Source organism: Coregonus lavaretus (assembly GCF_964263955.1).
Source record: "Coregonus lavaretus genome assembly, chromosome: 2".
In the NCBI taxonomy this organism is placed as follows: Eukaryota; Metazoa; Chordata; class Actinopteri; order Salmoniformes; family Salmonidae; genus Coregonus; species Coregonus lavaretus.
Window position 1 is genome coordinate 56,156,072 of NC_139989.1, and position 21,418 is coordinate 56,177,489.

General features: G+C 42.6%; 1 protein-coding gene across 1 annotated transcript; it reads right to left on the minus strand.

The window, feature by feature from the left end:
- Nucleotides 1-5,875: 5,875 nt before the first annotated feature.
- Nucleotides 5,876-17,674, minus strand: LOC311145174 (neuronal pentraxin-2-like; the record flags this gene model as incomplete). The annotated part of the gene is made up of 5 exons (XM_084181383.1): nt 5,876-6,103; nt 6,780-6,959; nt 10,094-10,338; nt 15,421-15,673; nt 17,228-17,674. The coding sequence occupies 5 exons, from the start codon at nt 17,672-17,674 to the stop codon at nt 5,876-5,878; spliced, it is 1,353 nt and encodes a 450-aa protein (XP_084037509.1).
- Nucleotides 17,675-21,418: the final 3,744 nt, after the last annotated feature.

The following is a 21,418-nucleotide window of genomic DNA, read 5'->3' on the forward strand; positions in this document are numbered from 1 at the left end:
TCATCCACCTCTGGCCTGCTAGCTCCCCTACCGCTACGGAAGCACAGTTCCCGCTCAGCCCAGTCAAAGCTATTTGCTGCTCTGGCACCCCAATGGTGGATCAAGCTCCCCCACGACGCCAGGACAGCGGAGTCACTGACCACCTTCCGGAGACACTTGAAACCCTACCTCTTTAAGAAATACCTGGAATAGTATAAAGTAATCCTTCAAGTGGTTGTCCCACTTGCTATCATAAGTTGAATGCACCAATTTGTAAGTCGCTCTGGATAAGAGCGTCTGCTAAATGATGTAAATGTAAATGTAAATGTTATTGAGAGCTGCTATCTAAGATAAGATAGTACTTTATTAATCCCCCAAAGGGGACATTTGTTTCCCCCAGCAAATACATAAACATATAAATACAAAATAGATACACTAAAAAAGACACACAGACACTAAAATATGTTATCAAGATGTTACAGAAATATGTAAATTACACGTGATTTAGATGTGTGCACTTCCTGGAAAACAACATTTCAAACATTTTCTCTCTCTCTGTAAGAAGCCACTCATCCTGGCTTTAAAATCCTTCTCATGTTGTCTGTCTTTGTTCCAGGTAATTATGATCAAAGTGGTGCAGTATCAAAATCCAATCAAAGATCAAGAAATCCAATTTCCGATTTCATATGGACCAATGGTTAGTGATTAAAATGGCAGCGTTTTTTCTAATTGCTGAAATAAATAGAAAACTTCTAATGAGGCCACAACATGATCATTGTCTGTATGGTTGTCTTGGGCTACAGCTGACACATTTATGAAGCGTTGATGAATGTGCATTGCCTCTAAACTTATCAAAGTAAGTGTCCAACATGTTCTCATTAGAAATGTTCAAAATAATGACATTTAACTGTTGAAGTTACTTATATGTCACCCAAGCTGACATATGATTTATACAGTATGTCACTGTAATGATGTGTTATTACTGATGTTTTTTCTAAATTGAGACATAGCACAAATCTACAGAAGTTCAACCTTTCATTTCCCGCCATTACACAGTACTATCTTTTGAATTACATTGTTGAGTCACATTAATTTGAGTGTTTTAAAGAGTAACATTAATGTATTTCTGGTTTCATGCCTTCTGCTTCCCTTTTTTATTTTGAACACACAAACTAACAAAATATGAACAGCTCAGATAAAAGAGAAGGGTGGTGCTTAGAAAAATAGGCTAATTTAAAAACAAAATGGCAGCCAGATGGAGAGAAGGCCAGGGCAAAAATCTGAAGAGTTCTTTATGAATCCTCATTTCGTGAGAGCTGTTGAGGCCGAAGGCGGTGTGTGGGTCTGCCTAATAGTCGGAGAGATCCAAGTAGCCTAAAAAACGGCAGCAGGCAGCACAAACCAAAACCTAGTTCTATAGTCTGCAATGCAATGCCTTGGAGAGGTCCTACTGCTGTTCAATGCCTTTATCCTGCAGACTCTAATAATCACCAGGGCCAAAGGAGCTTCTCTCCAGTCTGAAATCAAGTTTTATCTCCCGGTCACGAAGCGAAGTGCCGGGTCTCGTCTAGTCCTCGCTCTCTTCGTCTCCTCAAAGGACCGTCTGTCTGAGAGCGCTATAATTCTTTAATTGAGCCCTTTAAATCTCTATTCTTCACCTAGCAGTGATGGGATGCCGTTACCACCGATGATCAAATACGCCCGACGCTGATTGACTTTAATTACAGGGTTTAGACTTGGATGCACACAGCTACACACACTCCAACACAACCTTGGGTCCGTTGAAAATGCATAGCGCGAACACCCACCATCGAGGGTGTGTGTGACTCTGTGTGTGTGTCTGTATGCATGTGTGTTGTATGTGAGTGTGTAGGAGTAGAATACAAAGCTTTAATAAACTATCTGCCAAGTAATTGTGAGCCTCGGGTGCCAATGTCATCCGCAGAGCAATATACGTAGCCAACGCTCCATCCATTGTTCTTGGGAAGTGGAGTGGGGCGACTGGCCTACTGGGTAATAACATTGAGTTAAACCCTTTCAAGTGATGCACTTTTAGCCTGAAGTAGGTGTCATTACATCTGCATCTACTCTAGCACTTATTTCGTTTAATTCCTTGCCATTCCTTCCATTAATACTGTACTATCGTGACTAGTGCTGAACCCCCTAAGTCTATTCCTATGGGGGAAATAGCAGCAGCACGTTCCCACTCTCTCAAAGATCCAGATGAATCATTTCATTGTTGGGTACAAAAATGTACACATCTCCCTCTACATCTGTGAGCTGTATTAGCTACATGCCAATCTGAATTAGATTTGCATAGGTTTGTGTAGGTAGTGCTGTCATTTGTCGCAGAATACATCACAAAACCCAGTTTTAAACTCAACAATACAATATTCCCCTAGCAACAGTTGGCAAAGAAAGAAGGAAGAAACCTGGAAATAATCTTTTGAGATTGAAAAATAGCTCTTTCTCCACTGGCCGGCCGGCCAGTCATAGTGTAGACAAGTAATATGTCACTGTATGACATATACTGTAGCTGACTACAATAGTAAAACGTCATTATTTTTACATATTCTTATGAGACCATATTGGAAATGTAAGTTCAGAGTTTAATTATCCCCCTTAATTCTCAAGCAGAGTGCTCTACCTCCATCTCCACAGCACTTGTCAAAAAACTATAATTTACTGAACTACTATTTCCATCCTCTTGTTAATAGTCAGTAATTGGGCATCATTTACAATGCAATCACAATGTAAACCCTGGGGTGCTGCAGGAACACATGAATTAAGCAATAGTGCCAACCGTGACAGCGCCAGCAGAGAACAAGGAAAGAGGAGAGGAGAGCTCTCGAACGCAATGTAACGTGCCCTACATTACCACTGCTGCTTCCCATAATCCACTGAGGCCGATTTTTCATTTCCACCTGGAAGGCTGCCAGCCAGAGGATTTCTCTGCTGTTGATAACATTCCACGGATGGAGAGAGAGAGAGAGAGGGAAAGAGAGAAAACATCCATTCATATCCTCTGGGTTTGTTCAGGACTGAAGACGACATGGACTCATTGCACACAACATGACACCTCTACTGTCTTTGTGTGACAAATAAGACAGGACAATATTGTGTTACGAAGTGTACAATCACGTTCTGGCAGTTTACAAGCCTTATGAAACATGAGGGATTTATCATATTTTTGGATGTGTTTTGGTATGAGTAATCTGTATTGATAGAAGGGGAGTCATTTTAATAAGGCATTATGAATAGCTACTGACCCTAGGTAACCTTAACAGGACAAGGCTACTATTTTACTGGACATTATCATGTTTATCCTCACATGGGACTATATATATTCCTACTACAGTGAAATAGCCAACACATGTGAGTATACAGTATTTAGTATAGTTTGATTACAAGGAGGGTTTTAAATATGTTGCATTATCTTTCATGTCTTTCAATATTACAAGGGAGGTCCATTCTCCCCTTTCTCCCTGCACCAGCCTCCACTGCACACCGCAGCTGACCTGTGAATCTATTCAACACTTGAACTCTTTCAGATGTCACGATTTTCAGGCAATTGTTCGTATTTGGATTTTGAATATTTTATTAGGTGCAAGAGGACATCCAACCACACTGCATGGAGACACAGAACATAAATGGTAGATGAAGATGAGGTTAAAGCAACAGCTGAATAATTTTTTGTTTCTCATTTATCTTTTCACAATTCCAAGGTTGCATTGTAGAAAAAAAAATACAAATGATATTTGCTGAACTTAAAGATGGAATCCACAGTAGGGGAAAGCAGCACCACTGGCCATCCCACCACCATTGTTATTGTTTTGTTACGCCGCATTGTAAAAAATAAATAATAATAATTGTGCAATGATGTCCAAGGTTAAATTCAGTGTTCGTTGTTTGCAGTAACTTCTTTGTTATTGTGATATCACAAACGGACGTGGCAGTTTCACCAGATTCCAGCTTTATGGTTTGAATAATCCACGAACAAAAAGCACATTCGGTGCAGAAAAAAAAGGCAATTGAACATTTTAAAAGAAGATGGTCTTCTTTCACTAATATTCTGATTTAAATAGTGATTCAGTGCAGGCAAACAAACTAACTCATGAGCAGAAATGCTAATAAAATACAATAAAACCTTCAGTTACATTTATATAACACATAAAAGGACATTCATGTGTGGAATAACTTTTAAAAGTTAAATGTTCTAAAATGATAAGTGTGTACCCCTTTAAAACATTACTGCATTTTATAATTCTCAAAGGCCATCAGAAATTTTCAGAATCCTGCTGTTCTTTTTTTCCAGAAATATATCTTTCCAAGATGTCACAAAGGAAAGGAAGAGATGAACGTCCATTTGTTTCCTAACATCAGGATAGTCCTCTGCACTCTCCATCACCAGATAAGGGTTGAATTGACAGGCATTGTGGTATTGTGTTGCAGTAAAACAAGTGTGAACAGTGTTGAAGAAGCAAACTTGACACACGTCTATCTTCTGCACCACATTTCAAATCACTGTAGTTTAAATGGACTGGAATGAAGCACAATATTAATTCAGACCTTGGTAATTTTTTCTTACCCTTAAGAAAATTAAAGGCATTGTTATTTTTCTGCCTCTACAAACAGAAACATAGCAAAGTGTTCCAGTGCTTTATGTCTTGATCCAACCAGAAACATTCAGATCCCTTCTCATCTTTAGTTTCACAGTCATCATCTTCAGTTTCATAGCGTCTCTCTGGCTTCTAGCAAAATGCCCCTATATTATACATTGCAACGGGATAGTAAAATAGCTCACATTCATCTTCTCATTCATATGACAAACATGATATTTACTAACACAGATTATGGATAAAATCCTTCCTTGAAGGTCATCCAGTCCCTCCCATCCCATTCCAACCCACACTCCCTCAGTGTGGCGCTCAGAGCGTTGAATTCCCGGCTTCCCGCCAGTCCTCGGCAGCTTTCCGACTTTGCTTTTAACCTGCCTGGGCCGGCCACCGCACAAAGCTGCTTGGGATGGCAGCTGCTCAAGGGGAGGAGAGGTATTAGAATAGATTTACAAGAATGTGAATGTCCTCGTCACTAATCTCTAGGGCCTTTTACACCCACACACCCACACACACACACACACACACACACACACACACACACACACACACACACACACACTGCCATTACAGTAAACACACACACCTATGCATGTACATATACACACACATACACACATACAGTACAGTACACAGGTCAAAACACATGCACACATTTAAAATGACTCCAAATCAGAAGTCAATGGTCTATTCACCTGTTGCCTTAATATTCTATACTCATCAATAGCCCTCTCTGGAACCTGGGGATTCTTTCTACTGCAAAGGAACACAAGCTCAAATCATGTACCGTAGAAGTTTGCCATGCAACTCAGAAATGGCTGTCCACACAACACAATGAAGGCTTCCATGGGTTATATATTAGCTCACATTCACTGAATACAGTACAGTGCTCGATTATCAGTGTTTGAAATGCCTTAGAGAGGAGCTGTTTTCAAACATGACTAAGTCAAATTGAAAAAAAGACAGAATACAGAGTATAGAGTCCTCAGTCTCAAGTGGGTTCTCTGTAAAATCCTATAGTTAGAATCACGTTGGAATGGGCATGAACTTGTGAGCCATGTACTTAAGCATGGAAAATCACACCAAAAAACATTGGGAAAACCAAAGTTGACCCATTTACTATATATAGGTCTGTAAACAAAGTCAATACCCGTTGAGCCCTTTATCCTCCTTGAGCGGTGTTTCTGATGCAGCACAGAGAGCGCGGAACCAGAACCACCTCTCAATCCTCCGGAACCTTCGAAACCCAATGCCATAACAATGTTACACATCCAACTGCTTTATGGTTCGAACATACGGTCCTCACAGATCTCCAACGCCGCCTTGGATGCTCCTCCCATGACTTCTACATTGGTGTCGATCCAGGGAACAACGTTTCCGGGCATGTAGGAGGAGCAGTTTGCCATTCCCATGATGTCCACAGGCCGAAGGACCCGGTCCCACATGTTGAACTGGCTCAGCTCACCAACGAAGGCCTGGGTGGCGTCGAAACGACCCCCCACGATGTCCTGTAGAGGGAGAGGGACTGTGTTTAAAATTCCATCAGTATGCAGAAACGTCATAGCTTGGGTGATTAATTGTTTCTGCGTTCAACAAGAATTCAAAGACATCAACAATTTGGCTAAAGCCGGAACAGAATGACAATCGAATAAATTGAATATAATGCCTGATAGATGTGACAGATCTATTGCTCTGCTATTGGTTTTCTCTGTGCGTCTGTAATTTCACTCTGCAATTGCAATTTTGCCCATGAAAGACAAACTACATGCACTACAGCTTTCCACATAGACTAGTACCACACGTGCTAAACAAAGTAGTCACACCAATGTGACCCAACAGCTATGTAGTGTTACATTAATGGGTCCCAATGGGAATTATCTATACAGTCAGTGTACTGTAGTACATCGCCGTAGAGATAGTAAAGTGCTGTCATAGAGATATCTGTTGGAGTGTCACACTAATAATGTATCTCCCACGGGGAATGCTGTTGTGTTGTGTGTGCTGATACTGGTTAAGGCAGGCAGAGAGGTGAGGTAATGGTAAAGGGGTGTTGATAGCGTGACAAGAGCCTTGCTTCCCCCTTCTCCCCTGTTCATCTCTCCCTCCCCAGGGGGAACACACACACACACACCCTCCCCCCCTCTCTCTCTGGTGGGAGTACATCAGAGCCTGGCTGAGCCCCACCTGTTCCTGTCCCAGGATGATCACCCCTCCAGGTTTAATTGGGTGCCAGGGGGCCAGGTTCTCCCCAGTGCCCAGCCTCTCCCCGTCCTGGTATGCCTCCCAGAAGCCATCCCGCGTCGTCCAGGTGATGCAGATGTGGTGCCAGCGGCCGTCACTCACCGACAGGGGCAGCTGGGCCACCTGGGTAAGAGGGGCGAGATGGGCAGTAGAACGTTAGATGGGATACACTTCTAACTGTAAGTCGCTCTGGATAAGAGCATCTGCTAAATGACAGAAATGTAAATGTAAAAGGGGCAAAGAGGGTAAGAGGGGCAAGGAGGGTAATTCATGTTAGAGGTGCTATACTAACAGGGGCAAAAGGGGCAAGAGAATACCTGTGTTTATTCTGTTGAGCCTTTAGTCTTTGTGTGGTGAATCTTAACTTCCACTTAAGTCAACATTTCACTTAGTCATGCATGGATGTCTATGGGAGACTTAGAAGAACATCACTCAAGTGAAGGATAGGATTCCCCTTAAGAGCTTATTTTAGACTTTACTATCAGGTAGAATATCCCAGGGCAGATAGGGCAATAGAGCTCAAGTTGAAACGTACAATCTGGCATAAGAGGCAAGAGAGCACAAGTGCTTTACTTTCTGACCTCAAAGAGACTATATGTCACTGGGCAGATGGCACAATGAAGCTTTGACTAAGACACACAACACAGGGCCAAAAAGAGCAAGACAACACCAGCACTTCACAAATAGTTTATAAAGAGTAAAGTGACATAGGGGCAATATACTGTAGAAATTGCAGTCATAAGACCAGAAAGAAATAGCACAGGTTACGAAAGATTACAACATCAGCGCTTTACCCAGACTTTACAATGACATCATGGCCCACAGAGGATTCAGCATAGGGGAGAATGGAAGTGGAAGTCATTAGCTTTATATAGAGGTTCTATAGGAGCCATAGAGACCATGACACACTCTGTCACAAAGGCTACTGCCAACAATTTCCTGTCTGCTCTTAATCCCTCAATGAGAAACTAGACCCTTGACCTTCAAAGGTGTTCCAGCATATCACATTTACACTAAAGCCAATCAGCCAGAGCATTGATACTGTGGAAAATCCAATACCTAATTACTGCCCTCTAATAATATCCCTGAGCCTTAGTCAACCTGAGGACGTTGGGTCTGATATCATACCCAGAGCCAGGAGTTACTCCCTGACCGTGTGAGCTGGAAACAAACACATCAACTGTTGTTTACATAGGGCAAGGCAGATTGAACAGTTGCAGAATGTCTTTTAGTCCACATAAATATTTCAATAAAAACTATTGGCCGTGGCGTTGACTCTAATCAAAGCTCTGATAAAGGCTGTGAGGCCCAAACATTTGCAAAAAATAAACAACAAGTGATGGGGGGTAATTTCTTTGAACGATTATTCAACATTTCCTAGAATGCACTTGCAAGCAATCCTTAAAGGTGTGAGGGCATTTAACTTTTTAGATCCGACAGGTGCAGAAAGAAATTCAATAACAACACCCCATCCAGGTATTGACTAAAACCAAACCAACCGCTACATCAAATAATGTTTTAACTACACTCTTGTCCAATAGGCAGCCAACTACTGAAAAAGTATTGATAAAAGAAGTTCCCTGTTGATATATTTTGGCTTCAGGAAAGCTTTAAAGGAGTGGTTCACAATTTTTAACCCAATCTGTATTTTGGATGTAAATGGCATCTTACCGCATCCGCAATAGACTTCCTTATTGCTCGTTCTGCAGTATGGGGGCTCCAGAAAAACAAAGGCTCCAAAACACCCAAATAAGTCATTTTAGAAACGGCAAAGCTCTCAGCATAGTGATGCAGGTCTTTAGATGTTGTACACAAAAGAAATTATGCATTTCCAAACTTTATCCGCAACATTATATTCCATTTTATGCGACTCGAGCGGTTTCCGTTACCAGCTGTGCTACATAGAGAAGTATGTTTCTCAAAACCAAGTGAAATCGCTAAAGAAGTATCTGGACCCTTCTATAACATGTCATTTACATCCAAAATAGAGATATGGTTCTATAATAGTGAACGAATACTTTAACTCCTTACAGAAGCCAAAATAAGGCGATGCAACAGGAATGTTGAATGAATTTGATCATGGGCAGATTTTCTCTCTTTATCTTTAATAAATCTTAATTTTGGAGCACTAGAGCATTTGCACCAGATGAATGGTGTAGCATTGCCAAAAGAACATGGTGTAACATTCTAACCTTAAATTGTTGATTATATTACCAGGAATCCCCAGGTAGGCCTAGGTCGTGTTCATTAGGTTATAAAACATTTTGCAACGAAAATGTGTGTTATATTCATGATTTCATCCTCTCTCACACATACACTCTCTGACCCTCTCTTTCCTCCTCTCTCACTCTCACTTTCACTGGTTCCTCTATTCTCTGGTGCTGTATTGCTTCCCTCTTCCGGTCTCCTTCTCCTTCTCTCTCTCTCTCTCTCTCTCTCTCTCTCTCTCTCTCTCTCTCTCTCTCTCTCTCTCTCTCTCTCTCTCTCTCTCTCTCTCTCTCTCTCTCTCTCTCTCTCTCTCTCTCTCTCTCTCTCTCTCTCTCTCTCTCGCTCTCTCTCTCTCTCTCTCTCTTTCTGACAAACACACATGCATAATGTATGGTGAAACCAGAGCTGTGGGGAAAACTGCCTCTGCCAATAAACCAGATGGCCAACACAAATACAAATCCAACCCCATAACCGAAGAAAACCCACCCTACTTCACTTCAGCCAAACTCAATTCCCTCTGAGCCCCTAGGTTCAGTTATCCAGCAGTAGCGCACAGAAGAAAAAAAACTTATTTTTGAGCATATTGGAAATTGTCTTCCTTCAAAAAGCATTGGTTAACAAGGGGGGAAAGTGTCTAATTCTCAGTATTAAATGTAAATATTGAAGCAACCTTAAGCCAACCTAGCACCCTCGACAAGAGGTGTGGGCCTCTTGGTGTAACGGCTAAGGTGTTGGGTGGATAGTCGCTGGACCCAGGTTCAAGTTCCTGTTGGGTCTACTCCCTGAAAACAGCTGCAATATAGACTACAGCAGAGGTATGGCTTAAGGACTACAACATGACTCTACATCAACACCATTTCAGTTACTTTTCTGTGCTGGCTTTATATTGTTCTGTGTCTATTCAATCGTCATAGTTTGTTTTTGTAATAGAAAATGCACAATGATACAAGCTCAACTGTAACCAAGTTCTTTAGAGTAAATTAGTATTTTGTCGCCGTAGCCCAGGAGTTGTTTTTGGAATGGACAATTAATAAAAGACTAGGACTTACTTTGTCGTTGACCAACAGCTCTATGGGGTTGTTGCCCCACTCAATGAGCACGATCTCATTGGCCTGTCCTGGCACCCCGTAGGAGAAGGGGGTTCCTATACCAGGACTGGCGCTGGACTTCAGCCACATACACACTGTGAAGGCATACATCTCAGGGAGACTCTTCTTGATGCGTCCGTACAGGTAGTTGGTGCGCAGGGGGAGAGACACCTTGAAATCCTCGGGTGACTTAAATGCGTTGTTACCTGAAGACAAACAGAGGTGTGGAAATGATTAGATAATGATTAGATAGAGGTAGTATCCATCACTTTCATCGGTCATGACCTGCACTGTTGACATACACCACTGTGTCTGCCCACATAGGGGGCTCTTATCGGACCATTGGTGGCTGTGGGCCACCACACTATTGTAAGCAAGTCGATATCAGATGATAGTAGTAGCCCAAAAGTGCACTGTCCAAAGCAGACAGACAGCCTTCCACTGTTAGTAGTGTCTACTGCCACTGTTGGCCCACTATATAGCCAATGAGAAAGAATGGGTAGTGGGCCGTTGACTTTGACGATATTGGACTGTCGTAAATTGGCTGTAAGGGTTGGATGTTGGTGATGGTCATTTTTTTTACATTTGAGATTTTAGTCATTTAGCGACTTACAGTTAGTGAGTGCATACATTTTTCATACTGGACCCCCGTGGGAAACGAACCCACAACACTGGCGTTGTAAGCGCCATGCTTTACCAACTGAGCTACAGGGGACTGTGATGGTGATGGTGATAGTGATGGTGATGATGATGATGACAGTGGTTGTCGGTGCCGTTTAAGATGAGGGAGGATGATAAAAAAATGTATGAGCATGGCCTTATTTCTATTACAGCATACTGGATGACTGTCATTCATATTCCATTCACCCAGTTCAATGTAACATCGTTAGGTTTAGGCTACTACATGATACTTAAATTTTCCCTATAACCATCATGAGGTTGCTACAACCTAGCCTATGAATGAAAGTTTACAACATAGGTGCACACAGGTCAAAAGAAAGATTTGAGGTGACAGACAGTGACACACTCTTGCCTGCATCTAGCTGATCTAGGGTGTAATCATTAGTCCAACAGTTGCAAACAAGAGTTTCTATTGGACGAATTCAGGTATGTTTATCCCCGTTTTGTTCCATTTGCTTCTGTTTGCTTCATTCGGCAGAATGAATACATCCCTGATCACACGCAAAAAGTTTACTTTCATAGCCACATACAAACAGCTCGTTGTATTCCTTCTCGCATCTACGCGCTCTCCTCCTCTCACCTCAAAGTATTCACCCCCCTTGGCATTTTTCCTATTTTGTTGCCTTACAACCTGGAATTAAAATGGATTTTTTTGGGGGTTGTATCATTTGGGTGTTGTATCATTTGATGCAAAATATTTTTCTTGTGAAACAAACAAGAAATAAGGCAAAAAATAAGAAAACTTGAGCGTGCATAAATATTCACCCACCCAAAGTCAATACTTTGTAGAGCCACCTTTTGCAGCAATTACAGCTGCAAGTCTCTTGGGGTATGTCTCTATAAGCTTGGCACATCTAGCCACTGGGATTTTTGCCCATTCTTCAAGGCAAAACAGCTCCAGCTCCTTCAAGTTGGATGGGTTCCGCTGGTGTACAGCAATCTTTAAGTCATACCACAGATTCTCAATTGGATAGAGGTCTGGGCTTTGACTAGGCCATTCCAAGACATTTAAATGTTTCCGCTTAAACCACTCGAGTGTTGCTATTGCAGTATGCTTAGGGTCATTGTCCCGCTGGAAGGTGAACCTCCGTCCCACTCTCAAAATCTGGAAGACTGAAACAGGTTTCCCTCAAGGATTTCCCAGTATTTAGTGCCATCCATCATTCCTTCAATTCTGACCAGTTTCCCAGTCCCTGCCAATGAAAAACATCCCCACAGCATGATGCTGCCATCACCATGCTTCACTGTGGGGATGGTGTTCTCGGGGTGATGAGAGGTGTTGGGTTTGCGCCAGACATAGCGTTTTCCTTGATGGCCAAAAAGCTCAATTTTAGTCTCATCTGACCAGAGTACCTTCTTCCATATGTTTGGGGAGTCTCTCACATGCCTTTTGACGAACACCAAACGTGTTTGCTTATTTTTTTCTTTAAGCAATGGCTTTTTTCTGGCCACTCTTCCGTAAAGCCCAGCTCTGTGGAGTGTACGACTTAAAGTGGTCCTATGGACAGATATTCCAATCTCCGCTGTGGAGCTTTGCAGCTCATCCAGGGTTATCTTTGGACTCTTTGTTGCCTCTGATTAATGCCCTCCTTGCCTGGTCCGTGAGTTTTGGTGGGCGGCCCTCTCTTGGCAGGTTTGTTGTGGTGCCATATTCTTTCCATTTTTTAATAATGGATTTAATGGTGCTCCGTGGGATGTTCAAAGTTTCTGATATTTTTTTATAACCCAACCCTGATCTGTACTTCTCCACAACTTTGTCCCTGATCTGTTTGGAGAGCTCCTTGGTCTTCATGGTGCCGTTTGCTTGGTGATGCCCCTTGCTTAGTGGTGTTGCAGACTCTGGGACCTTTCAGAACAGGTGTATATATACTGAGATCATGTGACAGATAATGTGACACTTAGATTGCACACAGGTGGACTTTATTTAACTAATTATGTGACTTCTGAAGGGAATTGGTTGCACCAGATCTTATTTAGGGGCTTCATAGCAAAGGGGGTGAATACATATGCACGCACCACTTTTCTGTTATTATTTTTTAGAATTATTTTTAACACATTATTTTTTTCATTTCACTTCACCAATTTGGACTATTTTGTGTATGTCCATTACATGAAATCCAAATAAAAATCAATTTAAATTACAGGTTGTAATGCAACTGTCACGTTCGTTCATCGACGGGTCAGACCAAGGCGCAGCGTGATAGGCAAACATGTTTATTTAACGAATAAACACAACGACAAAACAATAAACCAACGATACGTGACGTCCTAAGGTACACACAACAAACCTCACACGGAACAAGATCCCACAACCCACTAGTGCCAATAGGCTGCCTAAGTATTGTCCCCAATCAGAGACAACAAGCGACAGCTGCCTCTGATTGGGAACCACACCGGCCAACATAGATCTAGACATACTAGATCTAAACATAGAAAATACAACATAGAAAATCACAACAAGGAATATACACACCCTGACTCAACATATAAGCGTCCTCTGAGTCAGGGCGTGACAGCAACAAAATAGGGAAAAAATTGACGAAATATAGATCTCTTTCTCTCTCTCTCTCTCTCTCTCTCTCTCTCTTGCTCCTCCTTCATTTTTGAAGAAATGAATTTGTTGAATACTGTTCAACTATTGTCTTTCTCTTTGAGTCAACTACTCACCACATTTTATGCACTGCAGTGCTAGCTAGCTGTAGCTTATGCTTTCAGTACTAGATTAATTCTCTGATCCTTTGATTGGGTGGACAACATGTCAGTTCATGCTGCAAGAGCTCTGATAGGTAGGGGGATGTCCTCCAGAAGTTGTCATAATTACTGTGTAAGTATATGGAAGGGGATGAGAACCATGAGCCTCCTAGGTTTTGTATTGAAGTCAATGTACCCAGAGGAGGACGGAAGCTAACTGTCCTCCGGCTACACCATGGCCCTACCTTACAGAGTGCTGTTGATCTGCTGTAGACCTTCATTGCAAAACAGTGTGTTTTAATCAATTATTTGGTGACATATGAATATATTTAGTATAGTTTTATCTAAAAATGAAAACTTTTTTAATGTTTCACTATTTTTATTTTTATTAAATTCACTGAGGAGGATGGTCCTCCCCTTCCTCCTCTGATGAGCCTCCACTCGATGATGATGAGGTCCTCTGTAGCTCAGTTGGTAGAGCATGGCGCTTGCAACGCCAGGATAGTGGGTTCGATTCCCTGGACCACCCATACGTAAAATGCATGCACGCATGACTGTAAGTTGCTTTGGATAAAAGCGTCTGCTTAATGGAATACGTTATGATGATGATTGAACATTAATGCAAATGTGGATGGGCACTGGTTGGTGGAATAATAACAGCATGTATGGCTTCCAGTCTTAATTGAAACATTGATGAGATGTCAGTAAGACAGCATGTTGTATAAACATCTGTTACAATGAGAGCGAGAGAGAATCAGAGACTGTCTGTCTTTCTGGAGGCAGTGAGGTGAGAGTGAGAGCAAAAGAGAGAGAAATACAGAGAAGAATGCAATAAAATAATGAATTAGAGGGAGAGAGGGACAGAATCAAAATGAGAAGACTCGGGAGCATGGAGAGAGCCTGATCAATGACAGAGATCAGATGGTCAGACGGTCTCTGCCTCCCCACCCAAATCTCAGCATAAGTCCTTACTGCTATAGTAACAGCTATTGGGGATCCTGAATAATGAATGTGTGTTGTAGTATCCAAAATAAGGAGGAAAAGGGAGTCAGAGTCAGAATGTGAGTGGTTCGGTCTGTAGTCAAAGGTGGTTCAAGAGGGATGATGAGGTCCCTGAATTTCTCTCCAGCTATTTTCTGATCTCCAACAGAGAGAAAATAAACAAGGAGAGGCAGAGAGAGAGAGCGAGAGAGAGAGAGACAGAGAATGGGTGTGAGAATCAAAGAAAGAGAAACAGGAAGAGAAGGCCACAGAGAGAGGATGCAAGGGGAGGTTAGTTTTTGGGGACCTGCAAAAATAGAGGGAGAAAGGGAGTGAGGGTGGGAACGAGGGGAGTGACAGAAAATAAACCCCCTACTCTCCAGCTCTGCGATCCCCTCTAGCCTGGGTAAATAAAGATGGAGAGAGAGAAAGAGAAAGTGTAAAAGAGAAAGAGAGAATGAGGAAAAAGAGAGGGTGAGAATGAGAGCATACAGCTCCCTTTACTCCTCTCCAGCTCTGTGATCCTCTGGCCTGGGTAAATAAGGACGGAGACTGAGGGAGAGTCAGTGAGAACATATCCTTTACTCGTCTCCAGCTCTGTGATCCTCTGGCCTGGGTAAATAAGGATGGAGACTGAAGGAGAGTCAGTGAGAACATATCCTTTACTTCTCTCCAGCTCTGTGATCCTCTGGCCTGGGTAAATAAGGATGGAGACTGAAGGAGAGTCAGTGAGAACATATCCTTTACTTCTCTCCAGCTCTGTGATCCTCTGGCCTGGGTAAATAAGGATGGAGACTGAGGGAGAGTCAGTGAGAACATATCCTTTACTTCTCTCCAGCTCTGTGATCCTCTGGCCTGGGTAAATAAGGATGGAGACTGAGAAAGAGTGAGGATTAGAAATAGAAAGGGAGGGTCAGTGAGAACATATCCCTTACTTCTCTCCAGCTCAGTGATCCTCTCAAGCAGCGAGGTGAGGGTGCTCTCGGTGCGCTGACGGTGGGCAGCCGTCTCGTTGTACAGCTGGCTCTTCTCTTCCTCCAGCTCGGCCACCTTCCTCAGCAGCTGGCCCTCCAGGGCCCCCAAACGGTGCTTCAGCAGCTCCCGCAGCTCCGCCGGTAGGGGCCCCACTGCATTCCCACCCACACCTGCTGCTGCTGCCACTGACGTGTTGGCACGCAACTGCTGCTGCTGCGATGGAGGGAGGAGAGAGAGAGTTAATCCCTTATACGGACGTTCTGTTGTTCAGTCACAGTTTGTGTTCTGCTGTGTTCAGAATGGAGGTAGGATCAAGGAACAGGGACGATATATATGTTGGGGAGGTCCTTTCGGGGACCCCTTGGGGCAATAATTAAGTGCAGCACCCCAAACATACAAACAAACACACACAAGCACACTTTTGAAAATCATTCATTTGAATTAGTCCTGCTTATTTATGAGGGGTCTAACCCCAGAGGATGTAATTTGCCTTGTGCATAAGATTTTGAGAGTGATAAAAAAACAGATGGAATATCCTATATCACCATTTTTTTGTCATGCATTAAGCATAAATGTGGAGAGAGAGTGTGAGAGAGAGAGAGACAGAAAGGGAGAGAGAGAAATAGAGAGAGAAATAGAGAGAGAGAGAGAGAGATGGAGAGAGATGTAAACATATTTATTCCCATATTTATTATCAGTTTTCTTCCACACTGTGCAATCATGTGTTATATCTACTAACAACATAAAGGATTGGTGCTTATAGATAAAGGTTACATCAGCCGCAAACGGATTGCACAGTTACGATAACATGCAAGACCTCAATATTATCAGAGAGATATGGGCTGTGTTTCAAATAGCACCCTATTCCTAGTAGTACACTACAAAGGTAATAGGGTGCCATTTTGGATACAACCAGAGATATGATCATCATAAAGCCACGTGAGACCAGCACACTCAGTCACTGGCACCAGAAAAATATATATCTGTGTGATTATGATTATTCCAGGGGCTGCCACTCCCACATGACTTTGATTGTGAAACCAATAGAATAGATTAATGAGACTAATCACCTTAACTAACCAAGCTGTGGGCATCATAGAATTATAATTTGATTCTATGGTTGGCATAACCACAAAAGGCAGTTTTTTCATCTTCTATTTGCTACGTAGATAGGACTGCATCCATGATACTGGGGATACAGAGCCATTGGAAATGTTTGAATGATTTGTGGCATAAATTGCACAAGCAGTTGGAAAAATGACAAGACTGCATGTGGTGTTGCATGGAAATATGAATATGAATTGTTGAAAATACACATCTCTGCTCGACTTCTCAACGGATGGTGCCTGACACTGTCGACACCAATTTGTGTGTTGCTGATTGTCTATTCATATCAGATGCTTCCATTCATCAATGATAAGCAGCATGCTTCTGACATGCTACAGTACATTACCCTTTGATCTTAAGGAAGAGAAAATGGGTGGTCTTATCCTGTATGCTACATTCAATATCAGACATGTCTGATGTGGTGGGTGCGACACATTTGTGGTGAAAGGGTAAAAGAGGTGAGTAACCTCCATACAGAATGTAAGAGCTATATGAAAAGCATGATCATTATAATTGACTGTAGCTATAACCACAAACATCCATATTCATATAGGGGTGATTAACCTCCATACTAAAATGCTACAGTGTATAATAACAAACAAAAAACATTTGACATTAATGATATCATTTACTGTAGCCACTATAGCGTCCTTATCTCACCTCCAGATTCTCCAGCCGACCCTTGAGCCCTTGCATGGTCTTTCCCAGCTGGTCTATAGTTTCCGTGGGGTCCCTGGGAAGGTCTCCCATGGTGTTTTTACTGTAGTCCTTCCGCCTGGAGCTCTGGCCCCTGGACCTGCCCGCAGTGTCCTCCGTGGCCGCCTCGCAGCGGGACAGTTTGGAGTTCAGCTCCTTGATAGTGCCCTGCTGGCTCACGATAGTCTCCTTCTGCTGGAGGATGGTCTCCCGGAGTTGGAGGATGGTGTTCCGTAGCTCGTCCTCTACGGGGCTGGTGCTCTGCACCCGGTTACCATTGGGGTCGAACGAGCAGCTGGGGTCGGCGCCCGCTGGGATGGCGGAGCAGAAGAAGCGGCTACCTGTCGCATCCTGAGCGCGCACCGTGCGTCCACTCACTAGGTATAAAAGTCCAACTAAGAAAGCCAGCATGCTGGCTATGAGCACAGATTCCTTGTATGTTTGGAAAACCTCCTCACGAAATTAATATTCTCCGTTGAATCAAATCGAAATTAAATAGCCTAGGCTAAACTCTCTTGTCTTCAACACCAAAACTCACAAAAACATAAATCAGATGGTAGACATAGTTCTGGACTTCGGAACTGACACGAGAGCATTTAATAAAGTCAACAGAACTTCAAAACCATTTAAATTAACTGTCTGAGAGCTGCAATCAAATACTACCACAAACCATTCAACAACCTAATGATAAATGCCCTAGTCGCAAATGTCATAGAGCAATCCGTTTTCCCTCTCCAAACCTAAATAAAGTAATAGCAAGGCAATTTTTATTTTACCCGAAAAAAAAAAAGAGTTACTATCCTGGTAAAAGGTGTTGAATTGATTCTGTTTACGCAGTTGTTGCAGGTTGTTGCTGCTCCGATAGGTTTCTCTCCACACAGTCCACGGTGCTGAAAAGACAGCGACCTAGTTTCAACAGATTAATATGGAACGCGCGCGCGGGCTCTCGCTCATCATCATCTGTTCAGGCTCGCTGAGATTCAGACTACGTCATTATCGGATCCCAGCACAAACGACTCATGCTTAGCCTTGTGAGTTCTGTTCGATCTGTTTGTATAAAGAATGCGCCGAGTTTCAGAAGTGAACACCATCCCATGCATGCCAAAGTGTCTTTGGATGAGGTCTCTAATATCGTGAGTGCAATGTGAGAGCCTTTATCGAACAATGAGTTCGGTTTGAAAATTAAATTAGATTTATTGTCAGTCCATAGTCTCTTACAGCCTCTTACAGCGTACACACGATGTACTAATGCAGTTAATATGAATGTTTAATAGAATTGAGGTTCAGTACTCGGGGAGAGTTCTTTCCCCCACTTGAATGGCGTGGTCAGACAGTGAGTAGGCTATAGGTTGTAGTGATGAGTCCAGGAGGGCTAGCTACAGTACCAGTCAAAATTTTGGACACACCTACTCATTCAAGGGTTTTTCTTTACTTTTACTATTTTCTACATTGTAGAATAATAGTGAAGACATCAAAACTATGAAATAACACATATTATGTAGAAACCAAAAAAGTGTTCAGCAAATCAAAATATATTTTATATTTGAGATTCTTCAAAGTAGCCACCCTTTGACTTCATGACAGCTTTGCACACTCTTGGCATTCTCTCAACCAGCTTCACCTGGAATGCTTTTCCTACAGTCTTGAAGGAGTTCACACATATGCTGAGCCCCTGCTGGCGGCTTTTCCTTCACTCTGTGGTCCGACTCATCCCTAACCATCTCAATTCGGTTGAGGTCAGGGGATTGTGGAGGCCAGGTCATCTGATGCAGCACTTAATCACTCTCCTTCTTGGTAAAACAGCCCTTACACAGCCTGGATGTGTGTTAGGTCATTGTCCTGTTGAAAAACAAATGATAGTCCCACTAATCCCAAATCAGATGGGATGACATACCACTGCAGAATGCTGTGGTAGCCATGCTGGTTAAGTGTGCCTTGAATTCTAAATAAATCACAGACAGTGTCACCAGCAAAGCATCCCCACACCATCACACCTCCTCCTCCATGCTTCACGGTGGGAACCATACATGCGGAGAACATCCGTTCACCTGCTCTGCGTCTCACAAAGACACGGTGGTTGGAACCAAAAATCTCATATTTGGACTCATCAGACCAAAGGACAGATTTCCACCGGTCTAATGTCCATTGCTCGTGTTTCTTGGCCCAAGCAAGTCTCTTCTTATTATTGGTGTCCTTTAGTAGTGGTTTCTTTGCAGCAATTCGACCATGAAGGCCTGATTCACACAGTCTCCTCTGAACAGTTGATGTTGAGATGTGTCTGTTACTTGAACTAAGTGAAGCATTTATTTGGACTGCAATTTCTGAGGCTGGTAACTCTAATGAACTTATCCTCTGCAGCAGAGGTAACTCTGGGTCTTCCATTCCTGTGACGGTCCTCGTGAGAGCCATTTTCATCATAGCGCTTGATGGTTTTTGCGACTGCACTTGAAGAAACTTTCAAAGTTCTTGAAATGTTCTGTATTGACTGACCTTCATGTCTTAAAGTAATGATGGACGGTTGTTTCTCTTTGCTTATTTGAGCTGTTCTTGCCATAATATGGACTTGGTCTTTTACCAAATAGGGCTATATTCTGTGTACCCCCCCCCCACCTTGTCACAACACAACTGATTTGCTCAAACGCATTAAGAAGGAATGAAATTCCAGAAATTAACTTTTAAGAAGGCACACCTGTTAATTGAAATGCATTCCAGGTGACTATCTCATGAAGCTGGTTGAGCGAATGCCAAGACTGTGCAAAGCTGTCATCAAGGCAAAGGGTGGTTATTTGAAGAATCTCAAATATCAAATATATTTTGATTTGTTTAACACTTTTTTGGTTACTACACGATTCAATATGTGTTATTTAATAGTTTTGATGTTTTCACTATTATTCTACAATGTAAAAAATAGTAAACATAAAGAAACTTTCCAAACTTTTGACTGCAAGTGTATATGTAGACCTACGTGTCAAATGTCACTATTTTTCTGCTGGAGTACGCAGTCAGAAGTTGCACGTGCCAGCATAGCCGCTAGAAGTAGGGGTGTTGAGGGTGTTACAGCAAATTTGAAAGAAAACATTGATAAATCCCCTAACTACTTCCTGCAGCTATGCTTGCCAGTCTGTGAGCAATTTAACTAGAGGATGTACTGACCCTGTATAGTTTGAGTGTACATTTGAGTAAAATAAAAGTCAAACTTGTAGTTTGAGTCAGTAAAGTTTGTGCCCTCTGTTTTGGTTGTAGTCAACCTCTAACCTACAGGTAACTATCAAAATAATGGAAACACTTGAGTAAATGAAGGATACAAAGCAGATTGAAAGCAGGTTCTTCCACACAGGTGTGGTACCTGAGTTAATTAAGCAATTAACATCCCATCATGCTTAGGGTCATGTATAAAAATGTTGGGCAGGCCATTATTTTGGCTACCATGGCTATGCTCCCATAGGATGACAATGCTCCCATCCACAGGGCACGAGTGGTCACTGAATGGTTCGATGAGCATGAAAACGATGTAAACCATTCTGCCATGGCCGTCTCAGTCACCAGATCTCAACCCAATTGAACACTTATGGGAGATTCTGGAGCGGTGCCAGAGACAGCGTTTACCACCACCATCAACAAAACACCAAATTATGGAACTTCTCATGGAAGAATGGTGTCACATCCCTCAAATAGAGTTCTAGACACCTGTAGAATCTATGCCAAGGTGCATTGAATCTGTTCTGACTCATGTTGGTGTTTCCTTTATTTTGGCAGTGACCTGTATGTCATGACAACCACAAAGAAGTTGGCTAAAGGAGAAACATACCAGGCAACCAGGTTTAGCTCTGTAGCTCTGTAGCTCTGACCCAAGCTGTCTCCTTAGAGGATACTATACACACCCTCAGCTTCCTGGCACAGGGCAGGCCTAGGGCCATGTTGGGGCGTGTTCTAGGCTGACTGCACTCTGCTAGATCCCACAGCTAACCCCATCATATGATATAGCAATCGGATGCCCGACTGCGCAGTTGATGACGTGGCACACAACCATTGGTTAGTGCAATGAAATGTCTGCAATGTAGTCGGCCTGGAACGTGACCTACTGTATGTCTCAATACTATGAAGTAGTCTCCTTTCCTTGTCTACTTTCCTCATCTCCTTTCCTTCATTATCACT